This window comes from Pseudopipra pipra, chromosome 17 (assembly GCF_036250125.1).
Source record: "Pseudopipra pipra isolate bDixPip1 chromosome 17, bDixPip1.hap1, whole genome shotgun sequence".
Lineage (NCBI taxonomy): Eukaryota > Metazoa > Chordata > Aves > Passeriformes > Pipridae > Pseudopipra > Pseudopipra pipra.
In genome coordinates this window covers 14,630,527-14,657,527 of record NC_087565.1, presented here as the reverse complement: position 1 = coordinate 14,657,527, position 27,001 = coordinate 14,630,527, and the positions used below count along the sequence as shown (strand labels likewise).

General features: G+C 45.5%; 1 protein-coding gene across 4 annotated transcripts in view; it reads right to left on the bottom strand.

Moving 5' to 3' along the window:
* Nucleotides 1-26,526, bottom strand: part of RALGAPB (Ral GTPase activating protein non-catalytic subunit beta) — a 63,846-nt gene extending 37,320 nt beyond the window's left edge. For 2 of the 4 annotated variants that reach the window (XM_064674400.1, XM_064674401.1), the window contains exons 1-10: nt 26,377-26,526; nt 19,566-19,778; nt 18,953-19,155; nt 14,769-14,932; nt 13,960-14,146; nt 9,389-9,520; nt 8,071-8,249; nt 5,708-5,856; nt 5,381-5,597; nt 484-519 (exon numbers count right to left, since the gene is read on the bottom strand). In XM_064674400.1, coding sequence (XP_064530470.1) covers nt 484-519; nt 5,381-5,597; nt 5,708-5,856; nt 8,071-8,249; nt 9,389-9,520; nt 13,960-14,146; nt 14,769-14,932; nt 18,953-19,155; nt 19,566-19,748 — 1,450 coding nt within the window. In that variant the 5' untranslated portion in view covers nt 19,749-19,778; nt 26,377-26,526. The remainder of the gene's footprint in view (nt 1-483; nt 520-5,380; nt 5,598-5,707; nt 5,857-8,070; nt 8,250-9,388; nt 9,521-13,959; nt 14,147-14,768; nt 14,933-18,952; nt 19,156-19,565; nt 19,779-26,376) is intronic. The other 2 variants (XM_064674403.1, XM_064674404.1) reach the window with 1 other exon arrangement.
* Nucleotides 26,527-27,001: the final 475 nt, after the last annotated feature.

Genomic DNA, 27,001 nt, shown 5'->3' with positions numbered 1-27,001 from the left:
TTTTTGTCCTCAAATTCGGCATTTAACCTATGGTTACCTTGCAAATTTTCATGACGTAAGTAGCAAATAATCACAAATCTTTATGCATCTTCCCATGAGCCATTTTTTTGTCCTAAATAAGCTATCCAGCAATATACTGTAGTTGGAAAAAAACACTACATGCACAATGCATACAAATCAAACACTAGGTCTGTAAAATAAGCTTTAAGTAAAAAAAACATGGTTAGTGCAAAGTCCTGAAATTCATGACATGATCACAGACTAAAGTACAGAAAAGATGGGACTGATTCAGGCAGATTAATTTGCTTTTGCCAACAATCCTCCCCATTGAAAAACACACACAAAAAAAAATTACTTGTCTTTTTCAAGTAAAAGTGCAAAAGCTACAAGAGACGATGAGCATGAATTTACAAATAAAATATGGGATTATGGAAAAAGAAAAGCATGACAGCAATTAAGGAAAAGCTACTGGTTCCTACTTACAAGATTTATAAGAAAGAAGAATTTGGATAAAAGATGCTGCAAGATAATAGAAATAAAATGGAAACAAATCAAAGGACAGCAGTAGTTATAAAATACTTTTAAGATGGTGAAATTGTAATATAAGTTAAGAAGCTTTTAGCTTTTTTAAAAAATAGATTAAAAGCTTTATGATATAGCAAGCTCGTTAAACACATAGGAAATTGGCATTCAGGTCCAAAATTATGGTTTTGAAAGTACCATGCAAAACAATGAACAAAAAGTTACAAAATACTACTAAGATTTAGAGTTGTTCATATCTATGTACATCCATTCTTTAAAAGGCTGTATTAACCCTTCCCAGCTCACAGACCTGTCCCCGTGTCACACTGCACATGGAGCATACACAAGGCTATCCTAGGGCTCCTGTGACTTGGGGTATATCTTGCAGGGGGACAGTACTTACCTGCAGTCTCCTCACAGCAGTACTGCTGCTTCCAAACCACAAGATCGTGACAGTGTTACAGCTCCCACTGCCCTAAGCCAAGCCGCTAACAACCAAAATACCCGAGCATGCCTCTCCTGACCCCAGCTCCACCAACAACCTTCCAAAGCAGAAACAAAAGGTAGAACGCTCCCAGAAACACCAACATCTTATTCAATGTCCAGAGAAAGAAGAGAGGAAGGACTCCAGCTGCCAGGTACCAGGCACCACCTGGTAAGAGTGGTCAGACCAACACCCACCACCAAGCCCCTCAGCAGCACTCCAGATGTCTCCAGTCAGGGCTGCTTGGAGTTTGCTCCTGGAACCCCAGAAACATTCTCTGGGACATTAATGACAGGAGGGCCAGAGGAGATGAGGGTACACCCCAAGACTCCCCCACTGCCAACAGCACCTGGGTGACACCAGCAACCCAGCAAGGTGTCTCCTTCAGCTGCCATAAACCACAGAGCTGCCAGGCTGTGACCAACCGCTTTAGGGACAAGGACTAAGAACGAGCCCATCAGACTGGAAGATTCAGTTGCTGAAATGCTGGCACAAGGTACTTGTGAGTGTACTCAAAGGCTGAGGACAGCAACAGCACACACCATATGGCCAAGATGGTCTGAAACACATCCTGCCACTGGAGCTGCACTTGGTGCAGGTACACACACCCCAGAGATCATTCTCAGGGTCAACCTCATACAAGCTCCCTAGCAAATTTCTTATGAAGGTGTTTTCTATCACAGGGATCATTCAACCCACAGTATCAGCTACATAAATACCATCCACCCATCTTATTCTAAAGACTATGCAATCAGGATTCAGCTGCTTTCAAACCACCTACACATTTTTCAGCAGGTCATTTTTACTCTCTCACAACAACACAGTGATGTTTATCAGCTGCCCACCATAAAGCCATAAAGGTCTGGGTGCAGAAACCAAAACCTGATAAGGTCAGTCAAGGCCCAAAAGCATCACGCCAATGATGGCAAAATCATCACCCTGCTTCAGAATCCAAACAATGACACAGGACTACCTTGAAGGATCTTGAAAGAGCAAACAGGACAACTGCTTTCCAGGTGATAACCTCCACAAGCACTCAGCCATATACAGATGACCTCCAGCTAATCTTGTGAGAGAGAACAATTCTCTCTTCCCGAAGAGAGACAGACTAAACCACAAATGTGGAACACTTATGTCTCTCCTGAATCAAGTCAGGGTTGGTACAAGAAGTTCACTATGAACATGACAGAAAATTGAACAAGAGTGGGGCAGCAGTTAACCTGACAGAACCAGGAGAGTTGAGACTGGAGGGGCCTCTGGAGATTATATAGTCAGCCCTCCTCAGCAAAGCAAGGCCAAGTAGAGCAAGTTCAGTCACCCTTCCACCCATTCAGATAGTTTTCCTTCTCAAGACCTACAAAAAGCTGGACATTTTTCTACCGATCATTTTTTGTGACTTCCTTTCTGGAGGTTAAAGAGTTCCAGAGGTAAGACATGAGGCCCTGGGACAAAAAAAAAAAAAAAGCCAGGGTGGAGGAGTACTCACTCACATGAGCCTTGATCAACTGCTCTTTACTACCTAAAGCTCATCAAAAAGATGTGTGCTGCAAGATGGGAGAAGGATGATGTGCTTGGCCATGTGAGTCATCAAGGTTTGTTTAAAAGTACCAAACCAAATTCTGAACTAGAGCTTGAGACCACAGGGTTACCTGCCAGGCACTGCACTGAGCTCATGGCAATCAGGTCATAGGGATCTTCACTGAGAATGTGCAGGGCGACAGAAGAGGAGCAAGAAACGCTAGAAAATGCAGCATTCCCGAGAGGTGTCCCAGGGCACTGGGTCTCTGCAGGACCAAGGAGCAAGCTGTAACACAACAGTTCAACTCCTTTTGAAAAGTGGTTCTCAGTCCTCCAGATAGCAGTGAAACACAGAAGCCACATCAGAGAGCCAACAGAGAAGGAATTCTTAACTGCATGGCATTGAAACAAAGAGAAAATTAGCAGGGTTTTTTAAAGCTGCTGAGATCTTATACAGCTGCAGTTCCAGAACTAAAAGAAAAATAATGCTTGTGGGCCAGTGGGAGACAACACTACACGACAAAGCTGATTGTAAGTGCAGACATTTCCCAAGCATAAAATATTTGAAGCACTCAAAAATAATAGTGCTTCCTGAAGCTAATGCCAAGATTATCAACAGCAGTGTCAAATACAGTAAGAATATTCCAGCTAGTGGCTAAAGCATCACGGCTACAAGGGGAACAGATGGACCATGACATACAGGAATAGCCCAACTACAGCCATAAAGCATCAGGTTTATGTTTGACCTCTTTCCTAAGGGTAGGGACTGTGGCACCTAAATGTCCCTTCCCTGTCCCCCTCCTCCTTCAAGCCACATTTACACTGGGCAGCATGAGCAAAGGCAGGTGGATGGGCACAATGTGCAGATTTGATCACTTCTGTAATGGGGGGTCCCAGTACAGAACCCTCCTGGCCCATCTCATCATCCAGCACAGCATCTCCTGCCTTACGCTCTTCGAGGAGGAAAACACTTCACTTGGATGTATCAGGATTCACAGAGCAGACTCCCAGAACAGAAACTTCTCAATTTGGTTTTAAACCTCATTAAAAAGACACTGATGCTTCAAGTCAGCAGAAACTGCAGGGGCCTGGCCTTTTATATGTCTTGGTGCATTTTCCCATCTCAAGCAAAGGCTGAGTAAAAGGATAAACTAGGCAATCAGAGTTTGGGGCCTCCCTACAGAGTGTCAGCAGTATGGGTCCATCTTCAGCCAGTATGGGTTCTCTCTCCTTCAGCCAGCCCACTACAGCACTGCTGCGACCAGTGACCAGTACCTTCCACAGCAGTAACAACACCCTGGGAAGGCAGCAGGCACTTGACTAATTTCTGTAAGTTAGTTCTGTCTTCCAAATCGCTAGAAAAGCCAGGACATGACGCAGTTTCGTGGGACTCCACTGCTAATACACAGCAGATCACATAACATGCAGACTGGTCTCACTATGGACAGCTCAGAAGAGCACAGAGAAGAAACAGAATCGATTCCAAACAGCTGTCTCTAGTTTCCAGAAAGCCACTAAATCCCTCTAAGGCTGGCAACATGACAATTTTCTGACTGCTGTTAGGTGACTTAAGACACTGCAATATAAATAGAAGACCCTGGAACCCCTTCAAGGAAGTCAATCCTTTTGATTTTGGATGTCTCTGTACTTCTGCCAGCATCGCAACACCTCTGTTTACAGCTGGCATTGTTGCATAAGCAGCATCTCAGCTGACATCCTTCTGAGTTTAAGTACTTCATTAAAACTGCTCAAGAAACAGGTTGTGTCAAAACTGAAATGATCCCATCAATCTGAAAAGAACTAAATGCAGAAATACACTAAATGCATATGCAACTGAACACACCCTCAAAGATGCTTTACTCCTTCCTAAGCTCAGCAATTTCCCTAGTCAGGTGTCACAGGTCTTCTACAGAGAGACTCCAACCTCCTGTCACAGAAATCCACAACGAAGACTTTCAAAAACTATGTGCTACATACCTAAAAATACTTTTAGAAGATTCAGAATCCTAAACCACACAGGGATTTGACACAACAAACAAGAAAGATCACCAGTTTAACTGGTGCTGTCAAGTCCCACTATACATTCAACTTGCTACAACAAACCTCTATCCCCTATCTTTCTTAGGCCAGTGAGCTCCTGATAGATTGATCAACAGATCTCTTGGAAGAGTTTAGCAGACATTCAAAATACCAAGGAACAGGGAAAATGCAAGGAGAAAGATTATTCTTTTCTGAATATTACCACTAAAAGATGAGAGCTAAAAAGTCTCTCTGAGCAGAGCACTAATTCTGCTATGATATCTCAAAACATCCGTTCTCACAGGAGACAAAATAAGTTTAGCAGTTAAGGGCTGAAGACAATCAAGGTATCAAGTCATTTGGGGAAATACACAGCAATCATCACTGAAAGGCAGCAAATTCACTTGCTATTTTAAGGATTCCTGTTTTCACAACGCTCTCCAAAACCAAGAAGTAGCACTTTGTGCAGTAACTGGAGGGATGTTTGACAATTTTTTAAACATGAAAGAGTCACTACAGAAACTTGCTATTACTTGTAGGTACTCAAGATTTCAAATTAAGAAGTGGAATCCTACCACATGATCTCCTTCACTTAATAACATTTTCCCCACTACCATAATTAGGAGTGCCATGCTTGTTAGAGCAAGAGAGTATTTAATAGTAAAAAGTAACCTGCTCAGCTAATAGCAGGTGCTGGCTCAGCCAGGAGGCGTTAACCACAACAGAGCACTTCAGATTTTACTTTTTTTTTTTTATTATGCATGTGTTAATCTTGCAGGTAGGAAATGTCAATAAAACAAGGAAAAAAGTGTACATATATTTTTCAGTAATATTTACCAGTCATGCTGCTGTCTCTGTTTATTCCATTATGAAGTTTACAGTGAACAAACGCTGCATCAAATAACCACGATCCAAAGAGGTTCAAGATGCTGTTAACCTTTGGCCTGCGAGGAGCTGGTAGTGGCCGTGGCTCAGAGCTTGTCTGGTTTGGGCTGGAGAGTGGAGAAGTAGAGGAGGGTTGGTGCTGCACTTTTGAAGTATGTGCGGTAGTTACCTATTTGAACAGAAGAACAGATCAGCTCCTAGAAGCAAGGAAATTCCTTCCTCTAACTGAGGAAGCTATCCAAAGGGTCAGCGACTCCAACAGAGAGCAGGAAGTCTTACAGTGCTGGTTTTCATGGTGGCTTTGTTCACAGTCACGGCGCGGTGCCGGCGGTTGTGCGGCGGGGTGGTGTTGGTGGCGGTGTTCTGGGGCATGCTCAGCCTGTTCACGGGCGTGGGCGGCGCGCTGTCCGACCGCGGCCGGGAAATGCCTGGGGGGACACAAACACAGCAGCCTGTCAGCAACAGCCCACGGGCTCACACCCGGCACGGCACAGCTCAGGCAACAGCCACGCCTGGCCCTGCCCCCCAGAACGGCAGCAGTAAGAAAAACACCTCTCTCTTTTTACTGTTAGCAGAAATAAAAGCACAAGCAAATGAAAACAGTGATTACATCAGATAAGCCAGACACAAAAGGACCCCACGCTTAAGGCTGTGGGAAATGACACATGGGAGGAACCAGTCTAGAAGCAGGGACAGGAGCAAGGTTCACCTGCCAAAGCCAATTTCACAGCTCTCTCCTGCCAAAGTTCAGATGCATCTCTCCTTTGCCTTTCTTTCCCAATCATACCTCCCCACCCTTTCTAAGACATCTCTGAGATGTCTGGCCCTTAAAGCCACCTTAGCTCACTAAATTAAGATGAAACCCATCCACCACACAGCTTTCTGCTGGGTTTCAGCTGAATCAGCTGCTGAACAGTTAAAGACTAAGTCAGTACATGAGATAGGGTAAGAAAGCCAAGCAAGCTGTAATATTTCTGGCAGCAGCCGGACGTTAGACCAGTTTTTACCCAGCTTCAGGGAAATACTCATGGTGTACAGAGTTATTCCTCCCAGTCAGAATCAGAACTCAACTTCTGCAAAACTTGAAGTGACAAACACCACTTCTGCCCATTTTAATGAGTACCAACACTCTCACACCCTGTCTGAAGAATGAAGTAGGGAAGAGCAGTGTAGGTACATACCAGGGAGAGCAAGATAAAAACCACGTGCTTTAGCACCTGTGACAGAAGGCAATGAACTCTCTCATCAGCCTTTGCTGAAGGGGTTTCTGCAGCTTCAAAGTCTGCCTGAGCACACCTTCCCATCCAAACCTACAGCCTGAATTTAATTTCACTGAGAGCTCTCCTGTGCCTGAATGCATGGTAGTCTCCAGTCTCCGTACTCCACGTGGGCTATTCGCTGGGATGCTACTCCCCTGGATGCTTCACCTAAGCATATTCTTAAGTCTGAAGTGTCCAACTCACAAAACCATAGAATGGTTTGGATTGGACGGGACCTTAGAGCCCATCAAGTCCAACCCCTGCCATGGACAGTTTCCACTATCCCAGGTTGCTCCAAGCTCTGTCCAACCTGGCCCTGGACACTTCCATGGATAGGGCAGCCACAGCTTCTCTAGGCAACCTGTACCAGGGCCTCACCACCCTCAGAGCCAAGAATTGCTTCCCATTATCCCATTTAACCCTGCCCTCTGTCTGTGGGAAGCCATTTCCCCTTGTCCTGTCACTCCAGGCCCTTGTCCAAAGTCCCTCTCCAGCTCTCTTGGAGCCCCTTTAGGCTGGAAGCACCTCTAAGGTCTCCCTGGAGCCTTCTCTTCTCCAGGCTGACAGTCTCATTCCACAGCCAGGGTGTTTTCTAAAACCATTTATGCATCTGCTCAAGTCTCCTGCAGTCTCACAGCAGCTCATGCTTCTGGCAGATGACATTTGCACACATTTAAGCAAAAAAGCAGTTGGAGAGAGGCAGCTCTTCAGAGTTTACAATGGCATCTCTCCACCAAAGAACTTTCAACAAGCATACTAAGAATAACGCTTTGAATTTCAGGTATTCCATACTGTTACTTAAAACTGACCAGTCAGTGCTTATATCTGCTTTACCTTTCAGTCCAATTTGAGCTTCTCATGTACCAGCAGACACAAAGAAACACAACTTTTCTACTCAGCAGTACTAGTCACCCACTAATTGTAAATTAAGTGAAACTCTCACAAAGATCTGAAGATGACAGTCCAAATTCAACACTTTACTAAAACAGGCACTGCACACAGCAGTTGCCAAAAGAAACTGCAGAAATACAGTGGTGAGCACTCACAACATGCTAAAGCATAGCACTTGCACTAGTGATTAGGAAAAAAGAGAAAAGAAGCCTTGTTTGGGAAAGAGATCCCTGTTTTATTTTAGACTTCCAATTTACTTGTTTTGCATCTGAAACTAAGGCCATCTCCAACTTCATGCATTCAAATACTACTATTGTGCATAAAGATTTCTTTTTAAAAGTGATCTGAGGTCCCTTCCCTATCAATTCCAGAATATACTTGCAAATGATAAATTGTTATTGGTGTATTTATGGAGAACACATATTTAAGGAGAATAAAATAAGGATTAAGTTAATATTCCTAGCTATCCATGGGTAGAGACAAAAGCATTACCTAGGAATGCATCCACTAAACAGCTGATCCCACGCATGGCACGAAAGAATATTTGAGGCAGATGTTTAAGGCAGGGGTACTGATTCAGTTCTTGAGTCATCCCACTCACATTCAGAAACTGCTCCTGAAATTTGGGGGTAGAGCTAATAATGGCTGGGTTACTCAAATCCACAGGATTACTGCACACAAAGAGAGAAAAATATATGTTAGTCAGTTTAAGAACAGCTGTTAAGATTTTAAAAATACTTGCAGATGTAATAGTTTAAGGCATTTAAATAACACCATAAACCAGCATCCAGTATCAATACATTTTAGCAGTTACTCCATCACTTCCTGGGTTGGCAGTGCTTAGTTGTCTTCATTTCAAACTCTACCCAAACACACTGGATACTTTTATTAAAATGAAACAAACCAGAGCATACACCTGATAGACTAATCCCGCTATTGTAGTAATATTAATTACTTATGAGGTTTTTTGAACCCAGTTAAGAGTTCCTTACATTTTTTAAATCTATTCTGGAAAGGTAAGCAGTGAATTAAATATTGCCAAACAGTGACAAGAAGGAGATTGGGCTGTAAAAATTTTTCCTGACTGACACAAATCCTGAAACAGCAATTCCAAATTTGAAGAGTATAGTACTTGTGACATTAGTACCACAAATGAAAAAAAAAGAGGTTTTATAGTTAGTTAAGAAGTAGATTTTAAACAGACTAACATTTTTCTAGTCTTAACTATTAAATAATGTTTTATATGAAAAGTTTAATATGCCAGTGTTTGAAAGCATTAATGTAATGTCATTCCCAAGAATCTTTAAAACAAAATAAAATGGTTGGTTCAGTCGTGCATTTAAGAAAGAGTAACATGTTAAGATTAACTGTGTAGATTTCTTCAGAAAAACTAAAGAGAAACACCCATATTAAAAATAATCTTTTGTAGGTTAAGTTTAACACCCTGGAGAGTAAACAGAAGTTGTATACATCTCTCAGAACTATTGTTCTGCTTTTCCTGTTTGCTATCTCAGAGAAACAAAATTCTATTGAACTCATTTTTCAGCTCCTCCAAAATGCCAAATAGCTAAAAGAGCTTTTAATTAACTGAACCAGTTTACATTCTGAAAGAGTCAGAGAGTTCAAAGTTGAACAACCCACTCAGGGCCTCACCCTGAGCTGCTGAAGGGCACTGGCGCAAGTCTCTCATTTTATTTTATTCTATTTAGGTGGTTAATCTTGGTAATCTCCAGAGAAATGTTTCATTTGTCATTCAAATGTATAAAGCTGATGCAAGAACAAGAACAATGGATGGCTGTAATTACACTACCTCAGCATATGTAAAAAGCGAAACCAAGTTTGTGCAACGCACTCATTATCCATTTCAAGAGGAATCAGACCAGCGTCTTCATCGGGGATTTTGAACGGAGGAAAAGAAGGTCCGTACGTAAAACGCAGCAACCTAGAAAGCAAGTCAGACAGACCTGTCCTTCAGTTCACACGCCTCAAAAACTTAACAGTGCATTTGAACCCCACAGGTACCAGCAGCCCATAGGTGAGCCCACAGGCAACAGCACAATATCCCAAGTTTTCCTAGAGATCCCCATTTCATACAGTCATTCAGCCCTCTTACAGCTTTGAATGGTGCATACCTTGGAGCCTGCCTAAAGCTCCAGCCAAATCCAAGAGCTGTTAAGGCACAACAGCCCTCGGCAGCTCTCCCATTGCTTGGCCAAAGGGGTCACCAACTACCAGCCACATGCATAGCTGACAGAATGCTACATAAAAAAAGAAGAGCGGAAAAAGTTAAAAATAAATAAATAAATAAATATTAAAAACGGAAGGAATTTAAGCCCTTATCCTCACAGCTCTTTAGCACAAGTGTTCAATGACACCAGTAAGTCATATTAGGTTACGGGTCTAAATTCCAGCCCGTCTGATGACCTACACTGCACACCAGCACACTGAACAGCACCCAGTGTGGTCCTACAAGCAGCACAGGACTTGCAACCCACAGATCAGGGAGTTCTTCAAAACACACGCACCACAATTGCCAGGGGCTGGGACCTACAGACCAGACAAGAGCAAACCCACAGAGAGTTCACAGCGATGCAGAGCCATGAGGACACTGCTTGGGTAAACGGAGATCTTTCTCTAGAAGCGCTGCAACTACCTGAACAGTCACCAGTGACCTTCCCTCAGCTCCTGCTGTCTAATCTGACCCCTGCTTCATACCAACTTCACCAAATTACAGTTCCCTGATCAACATAATCCTGATGTTCTCTAAAGGGATGGAGGAAACTTGCCTTGAACCTTCTGAATATCCCAGCATCCCTAGAAATCAGTTTGTGTCCTTCCCTAAGCTAACTTGCTTGTAAGGGTCAAGAAATGTCCCATTCGTCACATTGGTCACTTATAAAGCCATAAAGTTTTTACAGAGATAAAGTCATTACAAGCAGGAGAAGAGGAGGACAGAAGTAGTCTATGGCTGATCCCTAAACCAAGGGTCTAATGGGCTGAATTCCCATCTTCCACTTCTCCCAGAACTGGGCACTACAGTAACCTGCAGCCAATTAACTCAAGTGTCTGAAATCACAGCCTATAACAGTGCCTAGCCTGGAAAGAGAAGCAGAAGAGCTTTAGGACACAAGGCCTTCTCCAGGTCCAACCCCGATGCTGGGTTATCCAACCATTCGGTGCAGGGGCTCGGGTGCAGCCGCAGTGCCAGCTGCAGACTCAGCTCTGCCTGAAGGGAGCCTGAGGCAAGAGGAACTGCCACCCCTGGGCATAACAGAGGGCAGGGGCACCCGTGGCCCAGCCGGGTGCCTGGGCACTCAGAGACACAGCACAAGCTGAGGCCTGGGGAGGAAGAGCTGAGACTTGCACACACTTGGACTGGGAGGGGAGAAAAGCCCAGGGGGCTTTTGTTGGGCGTCCCTCCTTGGAGGTACCAGCTCCAGCTGCTCCCGCGTTACTGTGCCGTGAATAAATTGCTTTGTGGAACGAGACACCTGAGACTCTCCATGGGAGCCCTGGTGTGACTGTGAGTGGGGTGTGCGGGGAGCCGAGCGGGACCTGCCAGGCACGGGAGCCGCCGCTGCAAAGGGGCTTCAGTGCTGCGGGTAAATCCCTGGTGGTGGGAGTGCGACTGCCAGGGAGTTCCGGGAATGGTCACACCGGGAAGTTTCCTCAACACCAGAAATACACACATCTGTACTAGTAACTGCTCTCCTGCACTGTGTCCATCTATATTTAGTGCCCAGAGGCTTCATCCTATGGTAGGTTTTTGCTGAGGAATTACTTGGCTCTGAAAAACCCAAAAGAGCCTGGCCCAATCCCATGCACCATCATGCCCCGCACCACTGTCTGGCAGCACACTGCACTGCTTAGTTCTCCTTATGAGCTTGCAAGAAATCAGTTTTTCATAGAGTATGACCAAATCTTGACTGAAATATGGGCCATTTTCAAGAATGACTGAAAACAGAAATAAAGTGTAAGCCACACATTCAAGTCAGTTAAAATATAATTAAAGTAACCTAGATGGGGTACAAGTAGTATCAATTGGCATGGCAACACAACTAAGATTCCAGTTTCACCCTGCTATGAAATCATAGCCAGGGACACAAATTAACACTGTATATGTGTACAGATGTCCAAATAAAATTTTCCATATGGTTTTAAGTTAAAACATTTACTCTCAGCTTATTGCTAATTCAGAGAACTGTTTACTAAAACACTTTAACTCTTTGAAGCTGGAACTTCATTGAAGTATTAAAAATGCAGCTTAAAATACCACTGAACTTTTAAGAGTCGGCCTCAGAGGAGCTCAACTTTCCATGTATCAGGTGTAAATCAACATCAGTGAACACAGACTAAAACACTGGAGAAACCCTGCAGATTACTGTGCACCAACAGAACTAAGACTGTTACTCAACAGTAGGAAATAAAGTGTAGGCACAGTGCATGGTGCAGAACACCAACACATGTTTTGAGACAGGGCTGTTCTTTTCAGATCAGTGAATCATAAAGTATTTTCCATTATGCAACGCTCCATCTAATGAGCTAAAAATAGCTAAAGAAATAGCGTGGGAAATATGCCAAACTCGTATTGCAGCTTTATTTCCCACAGGTTTAACAAGTAGCTGCATAACCTAGAAAAATCTATCCACACTTCAAATTTTGACAGGCAATTCAAAGCAAAGTTTTCAGAGTTAAAATAAACCCTTGTAGAAAAATATACTACTGAATATTTCACAGTGCAGCCATTTTAATGCATCTTTGAACTTTCACAGAAATAAGTTACTGACATTTCAGGAGAGCTGGGAGCTCTCCTCTTACCAGCAATTAATTCAGTTCTTTCCTCCAAGAGGCTGAGATCTGTCCCACAAAGACATCATATCACAAAGACCTCAGTATTAAGGACACTGAAACTCTCCTCACTGTTCAGAGCCTTCTACTAGAGCCCAAAATCTCCTGCAGCCCACAGATCTGAGTATTCCCTCAGTCAGTTTGCAAGTGACACCGAGATGACCTGCTGGAGGGCAGGAAGGATCTCTAGAGGGATTTGGACAGGTTGGATCAAGGGGTCAAGGTCACGGTATGAGGTTAAACAAGGTGAAGTGCCACGTCCTGCCCTTCAGTCACAGCAACCCCACACAGAACTACAGGTTTGGGGCAGAGCAGCTGGAAAGCAGCCAAGCAGGAAAGGACCTGGGGATGCTGATCAACAGCAGCTGAACACGAGCCAGGTGTGCCCAGGTGGGCAAGTACCCCAAGGGTACCTGGCTTATACCAGCAACAGTGTGGTCAGCAGGATCAGGGCAGTGATTGTCCCCTGTGCTGGCACTGCTGAGGTACCTCAAATCCTGAGGTCAGTTCTGGGCTGGAGTCTGTCCAGGGAAGGGAACAGAGCTGGGAAGGGGCTGGAGCACCAGGAGCAGCTGAGGGAGCTGGGGGGGCTCAGCCTGGAGAAAAGGAGGCTCAGGGGGGACCTTCTGGCTCTGCAACTCCCTGACAGGAGGGGGGAGCCGGGGGGGGAGGGGTCAGGCTCTGCTCACAGGGAACAAGGGACAGGACAAAGGGAAATGGCCTCAAGTTGTGGCAGGGGACATTTAGATTGTGCATTAGGGAAAGTTTCTCCATGGAAAAGGCTGTCAGGCACTGGCACAGGCTACCCAGAGCAGTGGTGGAGTCACCAGAAGGTATTTAAAAGGTGTGTGGATGTTGCACTTGGGGATATGGTTTAGTGGTGGGCTTGGCAGCACTGAGGGAATGATCTTTTCCAACCTAAACAATTCTATGTTTTCATGATCCTGATTGTTCCCATATTCAGCAAGGCTCGGTACAGTTCTCCTCCCATACTCTCTAGAGCAGAGGAGAGCCTGTGGCCTGCCTCTGGCCCATCATATCCCACCTGCTGGGGCACAAGCACCAGGCAGCTGTAACATGGCTTCAGCTCCACAGGGCAGGAGAAGCAGAGTCCCAGAGTCACCTCAAACCCAGCAGCATGCAGCAATAACAAGCAACTAACAATTCTGATGGTGATTGCCATTAAACACACACACCATAATGCTCCACTAATATTCATGAGTCATTCTTCAGGGCACATGATGCAGAGTCACAGTGATGGAGACTAATACACACACACTGCAAAGTGCTAAATATCAGAGAGGTGCTGAGCTTACACAACAGCAGAGACAACCCAACTCAGATCTTCCCTTGCAGAACAAAGGCATACACACAGAGTCCCAGGAGACCAGCAAGATGTCACTTTGTATTGTTCGTCATATTGCTCCACACTTTTGGATTGCTGCGCATTCCACAAATAAGCAACAACAAAGAGAAAATGTCTAACCATGATCACCCCCACACCCGTGTTTACTTCCACAGGATTGCTCCTACCTGGACGTAAGGGCACAGATGACCTTGCTCCACTGCTCAACTACTGCAGGGTGATGTCGCCAGTTGGCCACCATCTCTTTGGCAGTTTTCCAGTACGGGGGTGTTGGAAAGCACCGCGTACAGGCGAGTAACCACACCTCAAACAGCACGCCAATTAACTTCTCAGCCAGGTTCTCAGCAATGCCACCTTGTAACAGAAATGAAGCACACCTTCAGCTAGTATTCCATCTAAACATCAAGTATCTCCCCAAAGAGGTTTCACTTTAGGTGCATAAAGATCAAGCTTATTTTTTCCTAATTTTTAAGAGTGATTCTTGATTGCTTCCTACAGCCAATTAGCCTTTTTGAAAGACTAAATGCAACAGATAAAACCCAGCCACTTGTGTGTCAATAAGGGACACTGGGAATTCACCAATCTCAGGCAGTCTTCTATTGCACTTTATCTAGTGAAGTGTTTTTTTGAAATAGGTAAAACTGACACTATTATTTTTCAGTAGGCAGGCCAAACAGTAAGACACAGGGGGTTTCAGTGAAACAAAAAAAGAACAACATCATCTGAAACGGTTCACCATGAACTGCTTCCGTACAGAGTCACTGTCCTGCAAAACTACTCTTAGGAAAACTCAGCTCCAAATCATTCTCTGGCAATGTTTTATTTTGGAGCAATGTAGCAAAATTAGGAGTGAGCTATTATACTTTGCTGGCTACTAAGAGATTTTAACAGGTTCCGCCATCCCGCTGGCAGCCCAACATCAAGCAGAGCCAAAAGATTTTCCAGTAATTGAACCAAATGGAAGATGAACATGAACCTTGCACAGTTGGAGCTGCTAGAAGAGTGTCATTGATCTGAAGAAGAAATAACAACAAAACCTCCCAGGTTTCTCTTGCCATAATTGTCGATTCATGAGCCAGTTTCTGGACAGCTTTCAAAACCTGCAAGCACAGTCTGATCTGACTGGATCCTGGGTCTGGCCTGCAAGAGAAAAAAAACAATGCTTGAGGAACAGAACTTCAGTTGACAACTGTTGTCAATTTTCAGGAGTTACAAGAGGAAACATAACTGAAGGGGAGCCAGGAACATGCTTCTGTGCACCCTAACTCTGTCTCTAGGCATTCCGACCCTGCCTCAATGAGCACAAGATGTACCGTCAGACAGAGACTCTGCCATAGAGTGAACACTCACTGGAGCAAGCACAACCCATCATCTCAAAGGAATTTAGCCTGGGCCAAATAATGAGAATGTAGTTGAGACATCATGAATTGTTACATACATAATCCAGAAGTGGCAAAACTAGGAGAAATATTGCTAGCAAACTAATTTAAATTCTTCCTAGTTCTCCTCTTGCTTCCAAGTCAACTCTTATCCCTTCTTCCCTGAGTCTGATTTTCCTTTTAATGACCGCTTTCTACATCTTTTTCTGTAAATCCAAGCAACTGGGAGCAAGTAAGGAAGAAAGGAAATTATTTCATATTATCAAAGTTTTCTCTGTAATAATGATCAGATCCACAGTGGCACTGCTGAGTCACTCAACATGAAGTGTTGCAGAAGCAGCACAAAGCAGCATCACCTCTTTCCACCTGTTAGTCTGGACAAGGCAGAACATGTACAAAACAGTAACATGACACGTTCTGGGCAGTATCTGAGGACACTGGTAAACAGAGCTGAGGAAGCCTAAAAGTTTAAAGGGTGAAAGAGCCTACAAATTAGAGTGTGCAATATATGTAAGGCATATTTCAACCTGTGCACCATTTCCTCATCCCTCCTACCACTTACTGAAGGGATGACCAAAAAAATCGTAGAAGTATTACCTTCCACTGGACCACTAAGGAGTATTCCTACCAAACACTTTCAGTGTGATATAACCCACAAGTCATGTTGCATGGCAAGAAGCCCAAGAATGTGCTGATCCACTAAATACTATCAGCTCTTATCTTTATAGCATAAATGCTGTGTTACAGTACTGGAAACAAGATTACAAAGAGACAAGACAATGTCTAATGCAAAATTGCAGACCACCAGCCACAGTTCAGGACCTCAGTGCTGGATGGCAGTGCTAGATCGTAACACAGAATTTCTGTAGAACAACAAGAAGAAGCCCTGCCTTGCTTATAGCACTATTTTTTGTCTGAGCAACAACAGAGCAGATACTTCAAACCAAAAGATATCCTTAATCTACAAAGGCTTAAAGCTTCCAAGCCTGTTTCGAGACTTGTTTCCCTAATAATTTAGAGAATCTGTAAAAAATATATAGGAGCTCCACATGCTTCTGAGGATACTTCTGAGCTAATCTCACAAAAGCAACTCAAAGGTCCCTGTCCATCTATAAGTTCCTCTTGTTCACAAAGTCAACCCAATGGTAAGTTTTGGTTGCACCATTTCTAGGTATCTGGATTTCTATAGAACTTTGCTTTTGGCCACACTCCCTTGCAACAAGCACTGTTCTCATGAGATTCTGTGAGAAGCATATGAAGTTATTACAAAAAAGCACTTGGACAGTCACCTGTTCCATGGTCTCTTAAGCAATTCCAGACATTTTTGTTGCACAGAGGACCCTGGTAACTGCACCCCAATCTCCTGCGGAGGCAAGACACAGGAGAGAGTTCTCATATTTCCTTTCTGCGCTTCCAACAGTGTTTGTGGCACTGAAACTTTACCTGACAGTAGCAATAAGCACTATTGCTTAAGTAATCTTCAAGACTTCCTGAATACTCTAGGGTTTCCAGAGATGAAAAGTTTGGGGGTCACCTGGGGACTGCTCAAATATGTCAACAAAGTGTTTCTTCGGGGTGGACCAAGGGTCAGTGCTGGAAGGAAGGACAGAAGCACACTCCTTCCAGTCACTCCAGCAGAGAGAGGAAAGGCAACTTGATTCACCCAGCTTTCAGAGTTTCATTTTTCAGCACCATACTGTTTCAAGGACCATGCATGTAAACATTTGATTCAGCTGAGCACTCAGACTAGAATGGTCTATGCACACCTACTCTGTACCAGTGTACACAAGCTCCTGAGGTGCCATTTACATTGAAGTGCCCACTTCAGGCTGCTGCATTTCACACCTCAGCTATGCATCCTCCTCAGGGTCTGAAACCTCCCCACAACTCTGGGCCACCACTTTTAAGGCAGCCAAGCCAACAGCTACATCATTTCCAGGGAACTAGGATGAGGAAGGAAGCTATTTTAATCACAACCCTCCATAGGACAGAGGCTTATAATAAAGGCTTAGTATTTTCAACGGAAGAACAGGAGATTTTTCCAGGAGATAGTTCAACACAGGTTGCTAGTAGAGCTCCAGGGTAAGTATTCTACAGGAGCCCATCAGCACCAGCAACCTGCATCAGTAAGGTAAGCCCAGAAATTACTCTCCTCTGCCCCACCACAGGCATGTTAGACTGAGCCTTTGCTTTTACTCAAGCCAGGTGTGCACAACTCAGTTCTGCATTTCATTTCCAGAATAGAAATTCCTCCTGTTGCTGGAGTGAATTCTGAACACAGCTCCCTGGAGGGCAAAACTTGGAGTTCTTTTTTCTGAAAACAGAGCAGGGACTTGAACACCAAACGTTGACAGCAGCAGCCATGAAAAAAATCAGTGTTTCAGATAAATCTCAGAGACTCTTGAAAGAAAAACCATAGACTAGTTATACTGGAGGGGTGGGCAGTGTTTAAAATAATGATTTTTCAGTCCCCCGTCTCTAAATGTTAATTACTGCATTCAACAGTCATCACGTGTAGTCTACCACCCTGCATCAAGCTCCAACCATGAATTTGGGAGAGAAGGGTGAAATGGCAGCTTGTGCCAAGAGCATGCAAGAAGCTGGACTATTGAGCTGCCTGCTACCAGGGCCCCTGGTGTGAGAGCAGGCAAGGGATGACACAAACAACTATTTAATGGACTAGTGAAGAACTTCTCTACTGTGCCAAGGGAATAAAGGATCCCAGACAGCAGACTGTATTCTGCAAGTATTAAAGCTGAGACAACCTCCTGCAGCAGTCTAACCCACAAGCTTGCTTTCTGCAGACTTGTGCCATTGCCCTGACCATCCTTTAATGGGAATTAAAATGCATTTTCACAAGTTAAAAGCAACAACCACTAAGGGTAGGTGGCAGATTTTTGAAGCAATCAGTAAATAGCAATGAAGTCCTTGTCTGAATTTGCATAAGTTATTATTCAAAGTCCTTTATTAACAAAGCCTGCAGGTAAAGTGGAGTGACCCAAGTGCAGCAGAGCACTTTGAAGTCCACTTGCAGTGATATATTATTAATACTGATAAAAGCAGATGATCTGATACTTATGGACATATACTAAACATCGATCTGAAGTCAAGTGAATATCCTCTTACATATCTGATACACATGCTCAACAGTAGCAGGTAAACTTGCCATAAATTATAAACAAGGTATGATGTTGGATCATATCTTGGATCCAAGATGTAGAAACATGTCTATTTAACATCAACATCCAAGGATGTCAGGCAGCTAGCACACTTCCATGGGATTCTTTCAAAACTACCAGTGAAGCAGAGTCAGCATAGCCATGCCCATTTAAGAGGCAGCAAGATGCAGTCACAAAGCAGTCACTTACTGCAAGATCCTCCAGCACATCAGGTCAAATCTCGCATCACCAAAGGCTGGGACTGCCATGAGGTGCTCTTGGTTATCTCAGTTTTACACAATAAAAAGCACACGGTTGCACAGTGATGCTCTTCAGCCTTTCCCCCACCCTCCAGTCATCCAACAGAGACAGATCTTCTTAGGACAGTAAACACTAAAGTCTATGAATGATCTGTGATTCTGACCACCTAAACCTAGCAGCAACAATTCAATTTGCTACTGAAAATTACAGAACAGGTGTGGAGAAACATGTTCCTCCTAATCTTGCAGCAAAACCAGTCTTATTTTAGTCATGAACCTCTGTGCCTCACGAGGTCTCTGACAGGTTATCCCCTGACAACAGCTTGGACTCAGCCTCCTGAGCACCCCAGCCCTAACACTCACCTCGGTACAAAGAGATTTTGGAGATGTTTGAGAATGCTTTGAACATAAAGGTTTGGTTCCTTAATAACAGGTAAAGGAATGGAGTCCTTAGGTAACACAAGAGCCATAATCCAATCTGTATATACATCCACACAGTATTTCACAGTATCGCCGTCCAGAGGGAGAGTCAGTCCATAACAAACCACCTCCATAGTCCATTTTACCTACCAAACACAAAGCAAAAGTTATTAAAAAGAAATATTAGCAAGTAAATAATGGTCAGAGCACATTGGTTCTAACTCAACAGAAGTAGTTATGTGGTATGGGCAATTCTATTTAACATATCCTGCAAGAAAACGCTAAACCACTAACTTGTATATCATGATATTATGAAGAATATGAATAAACTACAAATCACTCTGAAATCCTGAATCTCTTAAGCCTAACCTGTAGAGAGAGTTCTTCGGAACTGATGATGAACTAGCTGTTAATAGAAGCCTTATGTAGATTAGTAACCTAAAACTGTAACACATTTCATAAAACTTGGACTATTAAAAAGAGAAAAATAAAAGAGGCTATAGAAAACCATTAAGTTGCCACTCTGAAAGCTATGATCTCCAAGAAATGCACTTACTTCTTTGTCTGTTTTTAGTAAACTCTCACTTCCAACAGATGATGTAATTAAAGCTTGTCCAAGCGGACGCACCACTGCATTTGCCACTTCTCTCCCCACGTTCTCAGGATAGCTGTGAAGTACACTGGTATTCCCCTGATCATTTTGAATGACAAGATGCAAGGATCTCCACTCTGAGTACATAGTGCCTCTATGCTACAATCCAAACAACACCTGGGGGGGCAAGGAAAGAAAAAAGACGATTAGTAGAAGTGTCTGTGACATGAGTTACCAAACTGAGGCTGTGTGTCACAATCCAGACCCTTGTAAATTCAAGATGCACATGTCCACGTCATACATTTGAAGACCAGGAAGAGATTCCAACAGCTGTTCTTCAACCTTAATATGTTTTAATATAGCCAAGAGCTTTATTAGAGATTACAGAAAGTTTCATCTTGGGACTATCAGCCCATTTGAGACACTTAAACTTGAGAAGCAACTTCACCTCACACTTCTGCTTGCCTCATCTTTGTAGGAAAGATGCTCTCACTTACATGGCATCTTCAGCTAAGTAGAAAATAGTTCTACAAGTATATTGCTCATAGAAGCAATGGCTGCAATTCATCCCTTTTTCCCTTTTTTACCTCAATAGTAGTTAAAAATAGATACCAGGGAACTTTCAGGAAAACCTGAGTCATCTCAGAAGACAAAAATTCAGCCTCTTTCACATTCATAAGGTATGTCTCCTACAACATGCACTACTCAAAACTGGTAGTTGAAAAATGTGTTTGAGTGATAGTGAAGAGTGCCCTTTATCTGCAGTGAGTTCAGGACTGACTGAGTCCTAGTGCATCACTAACTTAAACCCAGCATCACTTTACAGTTTCATCATATACATGTACCAAACCTTAGGCATTGGGGTATGCTCTAATGCATTTCAAATCTTTGTAAAGTCAACACACACAGTCACTCTCTAAAAATCTACATTTGTCCCACAGAGTCCAGACAGAAAAGCCACTAGGAAATTTCTCAGGGAGCACTCTCAGAACTAGAGAGGAGACACAGTTCTCCAATCAGCAACAATCCCAGCACAACTGCAGTTGTGCTTTTCCCCTCACTGTAGTCTGAGATCAGGAAGCCAAGTGACCATGAACTAACCAGGTTTTTGCAGTGGTGGAGGTTTAGGGTGGGTTTTTTGGCATTGCTGTGAAACCACAACCAAGGGAGGCAATTAGAAGCAGCAAAAGTTAAGCTGTGCTTCCACAGTCCCTCTCAGGGAGCAGCACCCTTGTGTCCCCAGCAGCACCCACAGCACCCACTGCTGTGCAGGGACAGGGCTGGAGCCCGGGCAGAGCCCCCCGGGGCAGGGCAGCAGCCAGGCATGGGAATGCCCTCCAGCCTCAGCTCAGGGAGATCTGCCACATGCAGCCAGGTTTGATCCACACATCAAAACATCCAGAGAGCTAAGCCAGCACCCAGTTTTGTCTGCTGAGACAGCTTTTAGGTGAATCAAGATCTGATCTAACTCAGATGAGACAAACATCTGTGCCAACACAATGGAGCAGCGAGGACCCAGGGCCAGAGGGGTGGCAGGAGCACCCTCTGACAGCAGCAGGCTTTGTACCTGCTCACAACAACATCACACTGCTGCTCGAGCAGGTGGCACCAGGTGGCACCGTGGCAGCCCGAGCCACCACAACTGCAACTGCATCATCTCCTTTCCTCCTCTCCCACCAGCACCAGCAGTCTTTTATCCCTTATCTGAGCCAGCTGACCACAGGGTTGGCACAGGAGAAAAGCTAGGAGTGTCCAACAGCCACAGCTTAGATCAGCTCAAGCTGTCACGAATGGCACTCCAAGGTCTGTTTGCCAACTACACTTGCCTGGCACAATTTGGAAGCCAGTTAGTTATACAGGGAATGTTTTGAACAACTCTTAGGCATTCCTTGGCCCAAAACCAAACAAGAAGCCAGGCCTAGAAATACACCTTCCTAGGGACAAGCCGCCATTTAAACAGGTCTGCATATTTAGCTGACTCCCCAAGTGTTTATTTACACTCAAAACCCATGTAAAAATCCTGACCATTCCCTTCAAGAGAGGAGGGAAAGTGAGGCAGCAAGATCTTGGTCTTCCAAACTACATCCTTTCTGGTTTGAGGTAGCAATCACATGTGCTCAACTGAAAGTGAATTAACCAGAGCAGCAGCAGCCTGCAGGAAGCACATCCCCTACATCCTTCACTCTTCCCTCCTCTGCGGGCTGGGGAAGGGGGAATGCTCCTGTCACTGCAGGCAAAACTCTTAGGCTTAGAGAAAAACAACAATTCCATGACAGAGAAGTCACACACAAAAAAACCCAAAACCAAACCAAACCACCACACACACAGAAAAAAAGCCCAAAACAACAAAAGAAAACCAACAAAAAAACAGGATAAAAAACCCAAATATCCACTACAAAAAAACCCTCCGAAACAAACAAAAGCCCTGAAACAAACAAAAGCCCCGAAATCCTACAATCATCAGTGATGGTTTCAGTCTCTGTTTAGCTTCATTATCTAAGTTTCCATACTTCTCCTTTCGTATCCTACAGCCACAGTCTCTTTATCTTACCTCTTCGGTCCCACCTGAACACCATCTTAGTCTCCAGCTTGTCTGAAGTTGAAGCAGAAGGCACAGAAGTGAGATATCATCCACTTTCCAGGACCTCCCCTTCTCCTCTCAGTCCCACAGCCCTGTGCCTCTACCCCCAGAGCAGAGTCTCCCTTCTCCCTTGCCCCCCAGCTTTGCTGCTCCCTATGAGGGAAGAGAAGCACTCTCCATCCCTCTCCTGTGACACAAGCTCATTAGAAGTAGGTAACACCATTTGAGGAGGCTGATTTAAATAAACTGATTGGAACTGATAAAGCAGCATGTCCTTTCCATAGCCACCCTCTGGTTGCAGGGCTGAAGTGAAGGCTCATGGTAGGAGCTTATCAGATGTGATAAGCACAGCGCAGGCCTGTGGCTGCTCTCCCTCTGTGGCTGTTCTCCCTCGGCCCAGAGCAGGGTGCCCAGGTGTGTGGAAACGCAGTGCAGCCCAAGCAAACTGCACGCAATGCCTGTGTAGAAGCTTTCTCATCTAGAACACAAAACTCAGAAAGGACAAGGATTCCCAAATCCTACTGCATTTTGGAAAACTCTCATTGCACTAGGATACAACCACCCACCTTCATGCAGCTCCCTGCCATGATAAAGCAAAGATGAAAAGCCTTTCTGGGTGACCCTTCCACACTTCCAAGGAGCAGCACTTGTAACAGATACAGGATATCTGTATAGAATATCTGTACAATATGTCGTGTTTAAGAGGTTTAGCAACAGGACAGGGTAGCCAAAACCTCTGGTACCACACAGGCACAGCCTGCTGCCTGACCATCATACACAAATTTAATGATTGAATCTGTATCGTATTAATATTTGAGGCTTCCTTTGGTCTTGCCATAAAAAAAAAAATCTTCTGTTAGTCTTATCCATACACAAGGAATACTGAAACAAGTAATTGTTTCAGATGCAAAATCCTTATGAGGGGGACTTCTCAGGATATCAATCTATTTGCCCCTTACGTTTAGCAGTTAGAAGTTTTTATTTGTGAGGATTAGAAGTTTCATTTAAGACTCCACTTCAACTGCCACTTGAATTGGAAATTGCTGCCATCTATTAGGATTGGTGTACAGCTAAACTCATCTAGTGTGCAGCTTCTCATAACCGGACATGAGTTAAAAAAGGCTGGAAAGTCTCCCCACACGATGGTATCCGAGCCAGTGCTCTGACAGATTCCACACACTGACAGCTCTGTAGTTTGCCTTAGACCAAAGGCACCTAATGCTGTGCAGCAGCAGGACCCTCTCCCTTCAGAGAGCCTGCATTTATCACTCATTACTGAAACAGCAACAACAAATTGAAGACAAAAAAAAGCAACTGTCATACCACATCAATAGCATACCCTGATTTTGACTCCTGTACTTCAGCTTCCATAAAGGACCCTCACTGGCCCAACTAATATCTCCCAAGTTTCATGCAGCTGAATAATCATACTTCACATACACATGTCTTATTAGAGTTCAAATCATTAAGGATTCTCAGAAGGCTAATTAAGAGGAGGGGTGAAAGAAGAGTAAATAAACCCCTGAAGTTTACCAAGCAGTTTTACACACTCTTGTATACTATATGTTCACTGTATGTTCCTGAAGGCTGCACTAAATAAAACATCTCCAGATTCCCACAGACAGACCTGGAAAAAAATTGTCAGCATTAACACTGGCAAAACAAAGCAGACACGTGAAGTTAAAATATTTATCACCTACTAAGAAACCGAGCACAATTCCAATATTCCTTAATGTGGTAAATAATCTGGTTTCAATGTATTTCCTCCAGATGTTTCAGCAGCTATCACCATATAAACCACTGAAATTGGATGTTTCAGCATTTAAGACCAAAGATCCTCGGTTCTCAAGCTGGTGAGCGTGAAAGAACTTATAGTAATGAGTCCATAAAATAAGAAGTTCTATTTCCAGTTCCCAAAAACTTAATATGAACATCTGCAGCCAAAATATTTAAACTCCTGGATGACTGAAGTTAGACAGTGAGAATTACCTAAGTAAACACAGCCACATCCTGCAGTTACTTTGAAGGAAGGGGCAGTAGGTCAGAGCCTAAATTCAGGTGGGGTGTTTGGAGTGTGCGCAGGGGAGAGGTCAGAGACTCAATCCCTGTGTATGGAGCAGCTCCTCAGAAATCGTGTGCTGAGGGAGGGCAGTGCTGGGGGCAAACGGGAACGTTTAGTCCTTCACACTCAGCAGCTTCACATGTCCAATGAGGTGCTTGCCCACAATGCAAAAGAATTTCAAGCACAAGGACGAGCTGTCCCAAAGGTGGATCCATACTGGGTTTTAGTAGAACCAAAAAATCAGAGCAGAGGCAGTGGTCAGTAGTACAGTAGATGCAAAGACCATCAGCAGAGATACTCAAGGAAGGTTGAAGGCCTAATTGAACCTAAACCAGAGAAGCATCCACATAAAGGGTCTACATCAAAGTTCTGCAATATTAGATATGCTCTGTAAGCATTTCCCATAAAGCAAGAAATCCCTGCAATTAACACGACCTCTCCTATCCAACAGTACCAACATCTGCTCTCTAGAGTAAACAATTTTTGCCAAAATGCCATCCTACCACAACCTGCCTTCCCCAAAGCACACAGCAGGGAGGTTTATGAGCAATTTTCCTCAGGCCTGTGACATCCTGAGAACAGACAGCTGCCATGTGCCCACTTGTCTCAGCACTCTGCAAGTTCATGTTGGAGAAAGTGACCTCCATGTAGCTCAGCCTAACTCAGCACCTCTGGTATTAAGCCACCAGGACAGACAAAGCACAGCTCTTTGTTAGAGCCACCCAACAGGTCAGCTCTCCTCAAGGCACACACTGTGTGTAAAGGATAACAGGCAGGGAGCAGGCAAAAAATAAAAATAGCAAGAGCCAAACAGAAGACCTATCTGAGAGAAAGACTAGCAGAAAGTTGGCATTTTAAGTGAGTATTTTGTTAAAAAATAAATGAATATGCATGTCAGGATTACTATTAAATGAAAAAAAGGTCAGGAAGGAAGAGATCAGGCACAGAAAAAACAAGAACTCCTGTGATCCTTTCCCAGGCCATTCAGCCACAGAGCTACAGAGTGTAAGAGAAGAGAATCCCAACTACCCTTGCTCAGGGAAGATGAATTTGTCAGATTTTATTGCCTTACTGTAGCAGAAATTAATACATGACTGTGCCACAGGGAAGGTTGGGTCTCAAACTCAAGGTGCCATTTAAGCCACAGGGTTGGGGTCTCGCTGTCCCCATCACCCCCTCCTGGTTCCCGGGAACACTGCTGGGCACCAGCCAAGGCAGGGAGCAGGGGGAGGCCACTGCCCAGAAGCTGCCCACTGTAATAGCTGAAGATTAGCAGAATAGGAAAGCAAAAACATCAGTCAGTTTTGTATGTTTTGGCTGTTACTCTGTTTTCAAACTTTGTTACTCAGTCTACTACTTTGCTTCTCACCATCACTCGTTTTTAACAGTAGGGTCAAGAAAATTATCTTCCAGGCAGGTCATCTGAGAATTTAATAAGTTTTCACACCCCTCATTTCTGCCAAAAACCATGTAACAAGCTCAACCACGAACAATGCATTTGCCTGACTCAGACTGAGAATAATTTTTACTCAACAGTTTATTTTACAATTTCACTTCTTTCTCAGTCCCGTTTCTCGTGGGACTCTACAAGCTGCCCAAGAAGGACTCTCCCGCAGCCACAGCACCCTTGGCCTGGGGAGAAGCCTCGCTGCATCTACTGCTCGCCAAATAAATAGCAATAAAAGCCCGCAGGCCCCGGAGACCGAGCGAGGCCGGGGGAGCAGAACCCCGGCAGAGCCCTGGAGGCCCGGCCCGGGCCGGGCACGCTCGGCACCCCCGGGCCGCGGTCGGAGTCTGCGGGGGAGCAGCGACACAAACTTTGCGCTGCCCCAGGCCAGGCCCCGCTCGCAGGGCCCGCACGGGAGGAAGGCGCGGTGACACCTCCCGCCGCTCCCGGGGCGGGGGCACGGCCGAGGGGGGCCCTGTGCCGCGGGAGTCCCCGGGGGTCGCTTCCGCCCGCCCCGCGGCCCCGGCTCGGCGCGGGGGGAGCCCCGGGGAAGGCGCGGCCCCGCCCGGCCCGCGCGGGCCCCGCGGCGGCAGCGCAGAGGTCAGCGCAGCGGAGGCTCCGGGCGGCGCCCGCGCCACAGGCCCCGCGCTCGGCGGCGCCGCGGCGAGAGGCCCAGCCGCCTTACCTGCGCCGAGGGCCCGGCAGGCATGTCGGGCCGGGCCGCTCCCTCAGGCCGCCGGGGCCGCGGCCGCTCGGCTCCGGCAGCGGGACCAGGAGCGCCGCTCGCTGCGCTCGGCCCGCGCCCGCTTCCGGCAGCGCCACAAAGCGCACGGCGGGGCCGCGCCCTGCGCATGCGCGGCCGTGCTGCAGCGCCACTCCCCGCCCCGGCGCGCGAGCCCCGCGCCGGCGGCACCGAATAAGTCGCGGGGTCAGGATGTGCGCATGCGTCGAGCGGCCGCAGCCGCGCCTGGCGCCGCCGCTCTGCGCTCCCTCTTAAAGGGGCCGCGCCCGCCCCGCCTGCGGTTCCCCCGCCCCGGGCACGGCCGCCCCGGGAGCCTCGGGCCGAGGAGCCGCTGCCGCCCCAGAGGCAGAGCTGGGCCCGTCCAGCTCGAGCCACGCGGGCAGCGACCGAGGCAGGCGCTGACCCGAGGGGTGCAGGCCTTGCACCCTGATGGCATTAGGGCACACCCTGTATCTGTCCCCCTCCAGCCCCGTACTCCATGGACCACACGTGCCAGGCCATTGAATCCACATAGCACAGTAAATCTGGCTGTCCCTTTCACCCTCCCAGCCAGGGTCAGGGACTCTCT